Genomic DNA, 6780 nt, shown 5'->3' with positions numbered 1-6780 from the left:
GACTGTCGATTGTTGATTGTCATATAAGGAGGAAAGATGTTTAAGGAGGACAGATGTGTAAGGAGGACAGATGTATTCAAAAGGAGTTTAGTTGACTGTAGCCGCATCGCAGAAAAGTCATGGAAATGAAAAATTTTACAATTGAGGAACTTTACTGCTCTGTGGAATTTACTGGAGAGGTACACGGCGAGCTCGTTTTTCTCTCTGTCATTAACACTTTTTTGTCAATTACAGCATTTTTGGGGAATACTCTGATCCTAGTTGCCCTTCACAAGGACACATCAATTCATCTGCCATCCAAAATCCTGTATCGTAACCTAGCGATAACCGATCTTTGCGTTTGCATGATTGCTAAGCCTCTACAGGTTGCATATTGGATATCTGTGGTGAACAAAAGATGGGATATTTGCTATCACACATATTTGACAGCATGTTTCCTAAGTGTTACTTTGTGTTCAGTGTCGTTGATAACACTGACTGCAATAAGTGTGGACAGACTTCTCGCTTTGCTACTGGGTCTCAGATACAGACAAGTTGTAACTTTGAAAAGAACACATTTAATTGCTATTGGTGGTTGGATTGTGTCCATTGTCGGTGCATCTACGTTCTTTCTGAATCTTCTTATAGTTTCATTGTACCAATATGTTGTTATAGCTTTTTGTTCAGTCACTGCAATCTGTGCCTACACAAAAATCTTTATGTCTCTGCGTCATAACCAAATTCATGGTCAGAACCGTGTTGTTCAAGGGCAATCGAGCCAAGTAAATACATTGAATAAAGCTCGATACAGAAAGGCAGTGTACAGTGCACTGTGGGTGCAGGTAACATTGGGTATTTGTTATCTGCCGTACGGTATAGCTGTAGCTTTAACACCTCAAAGAGGGATGCCTTTACCTACTTACCTTGCTTTGCAATTTACAGCTACTTTAGTGTATTTAAACTCGTCGTTAAACCCGTTTCTGTACTGCTGGAGGATCACAGAAGTGAGACAAGCTGTAAAAGAAACATTACAACAACTACACTTCTGTATAAACTAAAACTTAGACTAAGACTTATGGCATTAAGACTACCAGTTGTAAAAAGCCGTCCAGAAAATGTAGTTTTGGCTTGTCAAAGGACATTTACTAACAAACTTGACAGGAAACTATAAAATATGAAAGAAAATAAATATAATCCGATAACCTGTCAGTATCGTTTGTGGGACCATGTTTACAGTAGATCACGCGATGATCTGCCAGCATGGAGGCTTAGTTATTCAGCGCCACAATGAGATACGCGATTTACAGGCCGAGCTGCTTGACATGGTTTGTAACGATGTGCAAGTTGAACCCGCATTACAACCTATTACAGGCGAAGAGCTTGCCAGAGGGACTAACCAAGCAACTGATGCACGCCTTGACGTCCACCGTAGGGGTTTCTGAGAGAGACAGAGGGCTGCATTTTTCGATATAAGGGTGTGTCATCCCAATGCGGACACGTATAGAGATCTTAGCCCCTAGCAAATCTACAGGATTCATGAAAATGAAAAGAAGCGAAAATACAACTCTCGCGTTACAGAAATAGAGCAAGGCACATTCACCCCACTGGTATTTACAACGACGGGAGGGATGGCTGACGAATGCCTCAGATACCACTCAAGATTAGCCGAGCTATTATCTGCAAAAAAGCAAGGGAGCTACGCCACAACAATTTCATGGGTCAGGGCGAAAGTGTCCTTTGCAATTTTGCGGAGCGCGCTCCAATGCATATGCCTGAGGGGATCGAGAACCCCGAGAAGGAGGAACTTAGATGTTAAGGACAGGGATCTAGAAATAGAGAAGGGTCAAACAGGAGTTCCCTAGACTCAACAGCTATAGATGCTTTATTAATTGTCTTTATTTTATTTTATTTTATATATTTTTTTAAACAGTTGAAAGAAACTTTTGAATTTTAGAGGCTGACAGTTTTTTTATTCAAATGAAATGTTTTTAATTCGAATAAATTTTTTTTAGTTAAATTACCTTTTTCTAAGCTAAATTAAGTGCTTTTTAAAACGATAGGAATTTTAAATAGTGTTTTGAATGAATAGTTTTTTTCTTTTTTTTGAAGCGAATTAACTGTAAATAGGATTTTAATAGTTAGCACTGTTGTCGATAAAATTTTTTCACCTTTAAAAAAAAAAAAATAGAGTAGGGATACTGTACTTTCCATAAGCTTTAAAATTAGAACTTTAATTCTTTTTTAAGCTTGTAGAACCACACCTCGCTTTTCTTTTATTTTTCACCAAATTCAAATGAAATATGTCTCAAACATAAAAGAAGAGTATTCATTGCTGTTGAAATGGAGAGGATCCCAGAGAAAATACACTTGATAAAATTGAGAAAAAAAAAAACGAGGGGGATTGACCTCAATTCCCCCCCCCCCCCCCCCCCCACACACACACATCATTTTTATGTTTCTAGAGTTAACCATAGCACGACTTAGAAAACCAGACAAATGTCCTGTATCTTTCCGAATTACACCATTAAGATTGTTTTCTGTCTCATTGCAGTTATAAGACAAAAACAAAACTCATTAGCCCCGAAAGAGCTCTTCGAGGAGGATCAAAGACCTGACCAGGGAGACGGGGGAAATCGAGCCCACAGACTCATTTGTTTATGTTAAACATGCAAGTTAATAATGAGAGTAATGTTAATACAAAATGAAAATATTACTCACTAGTTAGCTAATTAGTTCTCTGGTACAATGAAGACCCAATGAATAAACCACAGAAAGAGAAAAGCTCATTTGCACGCAAATAGATCACAGAGACACCAGCCAGAAAACCGTGAAGAATTGTACTCTTTTGCGAAATTTAAAATACAGCAGCTTAAAAAGCAGGGCCGGGTTGTTCAAACCTGGGTAAAGATAACCCAGGGTTAGTGCAAAATTTGAATTCAAATATGAAAGCTTATAAAGTAAATTCAGTTTAATTCTTTTTGTCAACAAGTTGATGATTCGATGCTCTATGAATATCAGATAAAATTGTCCGAGAAAATGCTCTTGAACAAAAGAAAAAGAAACCCGGGTTAAATTTAACCCTGGGTTAAGCGCTAATCGGCCTTTGAACAACTGGGCCCTGTTTATCAAACAAAAGCCACTGTGATATTATTAAGACAAACGTCATCAATTTTGTAAAAACTAATCACGGCGCAGTACTTTTCCCAAATATTGCTTTTTCCAATTTTAACATTGTTAATAGCCCTTGTAATGGTTTTCGACGCCATCTTGACGAGTAGGCAAAGGCGTGAAAAATTACAATGTTTGTATGAAAATCTAATGTCGAATAATTTCCGTAGAACGGCTGTTCTGAAAAAAATATCAATTATAAACTAAAGCTTCACTCCAAAGGATTCTACTGAAAAAAAAATTGAGGGCGTTACATGCGCTAGAATACCTAGAACCACTTTTTTAAATTTTCTATACATTTGTCTGTAAGAAAGTCCCAGGAAAAATTACAGATAAATATGGAAAATCCAAAGCAAGCTTTTGGAGAAATTTAAGCACAGGTACGTCCCCAAATTTTTTTAGTGCAATCCTTTGCTTTGTAGCTTTAGTTTACAATTGATATTTTTTTCAGAACACGCGTTTTACGGAATTTATTCGGCATTAGATTCTCATACAAACACTGTAATTTCTCACACGTTTGCCTACTCGTCAAGATGGCGTCGAAAACCGTGACAAGGTCTAATAGCGGAGCTCTCGCGCGCGCTACGCGCTTGCGGAGCACCATGGGTAAGAAAATTTGGTAAAGTATCCATGCGAGAAAATTTGGTTATGACGTAGATAACGCTCACCCGTACACACAGTTCATGTAAGCTGATGTCAAATGTCACATCTTGGAGAAATTAACACTTTGTAAGCCATCCGTATGAGGATGAATTGGTAGCTGTCAAAATCAGACATCCGCACCGGTAATCGCGAGGTCACGGGTTCAAACCCTGCTGAAGTCCTGAATTTTTTTCAGGCTTCTTTACGCAATTGCATAAATTGCGTTCACTGCGACGATCATTTCTTCATTTTCATTTCATTTCCGCAGTCCATATATTTATTTCAAAAATATCATTAAGTTATTATGTTATTTAAAGATTAAAGAGACGTAAATTGTCACGTAAAAGATTTCAACAAACGTTTTCTGGCGAGGAAGCTCAAATGGAAACCTTGGGGCTTATTATATGAGCTCCCTCCTTAAACTAAGACTAAACACAATGAATAAATATACGGCAAAGTCATACTGAAATATAATTAGGATAAAAAGCAAGCAAAACAAAACGGACAAAACAGACATAAAGCAGCAAAAAACAAGTATTATTTACAAACGGTTAATGAACTAAGAAGAAATGCTTTTAATATGGATTTTAAAAGAGAGATACTAGCAGCAAAAACGAACTTAACGCATTTTTCTCTTTAATTCTCATCTCGTAAGTCTGGTACAAACTGACCCAGACATAATTTAGCCCATTTTTTGAACATGTGTATACTGCTAATACTTCTTGGCTGCAATGAGACGATTAGTAGTACATTAACCTGGTGTAATTTACAGACCCTATATGAGCGCGTCAGTTAAACCTCTAGCAATTGATTTAAGTCGGCCTTTTTTAATCAATTTGAATCTTTGTTCTATTTGAATCTTTGTTCAATTTGAATCTTTGTTCTACAGATGTATCTTTATAACATGCGTAGAATTAGAAAATATTTGAGTCGTTCAGTCACCGAATCATTAGTTCATGCTTTTATCACCAGTAGAATAGATTATTGTAACAGTCTACTATATGGCCTCCCGAATTCACATATCATGAAACTCCAACGGATACAGAATGCCGCGGCTCGGTTGGTCACCGGAACACCTAGATTCTGCCATGTTACACCATTGCTTTTCCACCTTCATTGGCTTCCAATAAGTTACCGTATAAAGTTTAAGATTCTACTTTTGACATTTAAGTGCTTATATGGTCAAGCTCCTAATTATCTAATTGATTTCATTACTATCAAAAAGCAATCCAGGTACTCTCTAAGGTCAAATGAGTCTATATTCCTCGAGTTACCAGGCATTAAGACCCATCCAACTCTTGGCGATCGTGCATTCCAGTCAGCTGCACCTTATCTCTGGAATGCATTACCTTCGGCAATTCGCAACATGAAGACATTGGACACTTTTAAGACTGCTGTTAAAACTCATTTTTTCAATTTAGCTTTTAAATAGATTTAATTGTAAATGGCTTTTATAATAGGGTTTTTATTATTATTATTATCATTATCATTATTATTTATTTATTTTTATTTATAGTTTTTAATACTTTTTATTGTAGTTTTTAATAGTTTCTTATGCTTTAGTCACCTGTAACATAAATTTAATATAACAATATTGTAAAGCGCAACCGAATATATTCATATAGAGGTTTGCGCTATATAAATGTAAATTATTATTATTATTGATCAAGAATCGGTTAATAAACTTTGTATCACTGATCATAACAGTTTAGCTCGTTTTCTAAATACCAAAACAGTTGTGCTTTTTGTTTTGCCAATTGCATGGCAGCAACAAGATTGCCAATAACTCCGTCGTTTAATAAAATGAAAATACAGCTCACATATCTAATTGGTTTTTGACATGATGAAGCTATCACATAAGGAAAACAAGTATTTAATATTAAAAAACGGTTCGCTTGAACGTAGTTGCTTCGGAAGAAAGTCATGGTAATGGCAAACTACCAAACAATTCGAGAACGTATTGTTCTGCAAAATTCACTGGAGAGTCGAGGAGAGGTAAAATGGCGAGCTAATTTTTCTCTAAGACAAAAGAGGATCGCTAAATATGATGGTGAATGATGGTGCACTAAGTTCCATGTTAATATTTTGGGTTCACTACGCTCAATCGAAATGAACGTCACCATGGCTTTTTTAATTACTTTAAATATTTTACCTTTCATATAACAGATCCGAATTGGACGCGCCGGGAGATGATGTGAACGGGGGAAATAAATTTAAGAAACAATTTAAATGAAGATATAAGGGACTGTGCAATAATTATCTGGAGGGGGGGGGGGGGGTAGAAAATTAGAGGGGGGCATGGGAGAAAATGACAACAAGAGAGACGGGGGGTTGGATGTAAAATTTCATACATACAGGGGGGGGGGGCATTACTTTTTCATTCCTTTTTGCAAACTGGAAAAGAAGGGGAAGAGTTATTAGAGTTCAAATATAAATATTAACATTGGAATAAAACTGACAAATTGATCTACTCTAAGGTGTTCTGATCTATGAACCGTTGTTTTCCTATCTGTCATACAGTAAGAAAGGAATGCCTCTAGGATTTAATAAAACCGGGAGGCTCCTGTAAAACAGGAAACTTTAATTAAAAGTTGCAAAAGTAACACTATGATGTTATTCAATGAAAAAGAAAGATGCCAATGTTAGCACACATGGCATCATAGCAAAGTGAGTTTACAATCTCGTCGCGCGTGCGCTTCGCGCGCAGTGCGTGAACCGCGTGTGGGTTCTAGCGAGCTGCAATCTTCACTTATATATATCCGATGGTGTCCGTCATGACGTCATACAGTAGTTGACGTCACGACGCATTTTTGTTTCTAGGCAACATTCGACTGAAAGAGATTTCGATTTTCCTTCAATAACCAAAGTATTCATGAAGAGCTGTCTTTTCATCGTCTGCAAAATAATGTTTACTATCAGTGAATCTCAAGCCATTTCTCATGCAAACAGAACAGCGAACACAAGAACGCCGAATTGTCAATCCTCGCAGGG

General features: G+C 36.9%; 1 protein-coding gene across 1 annotated transcript; it reads left to right on the top strand.

Annotated features, from left to right (window-relative positions):
* The first annotated feature begins 119 nt into the window (after positions 1–119).
* LOC140942037 (melanocyte-stimulating hormone receptor-like) lies at positions 120–1037 on the top strand. Its single transcript, XM_073391027.1, has one exon. The coding sequence runs from the start codon at positions 120–122 to the stop codon at positions 1035–1037; it is 918 nt and encodes a 305-aa protein (XP_073247128.1).
* Positions 1038–6780: the final 5743 nt, after the last annotated feature.

The sequence above is a fragment of the Porites lutea genome, chromosome 6, assembly GCF_958299795.1.
Source record: "Porites lutea chromosome 6, jaPorLute2.1, whole genome shotgun sequence".
Lineage (NCBI taxonomy): Eukaryota > Metazoa > Cnidaria > Anthozoa > Scleractinia > Poritidae > Porites > Porites lutea.
Note: the sequence above shows the minus strand (reverse complement) of the source record. Positions and strands in the feature narration are given on the sequence as shown.

Bases quoted from the DNA above. Each gene is read 5' to 3' on its own strand.
- LOC140942037 (XM_073391027.1), top strand. From the start codon at position 120: ATGGAAATGAAAAATTTTACAATTGAGGAACTTTACTGCTCTGTGGAA.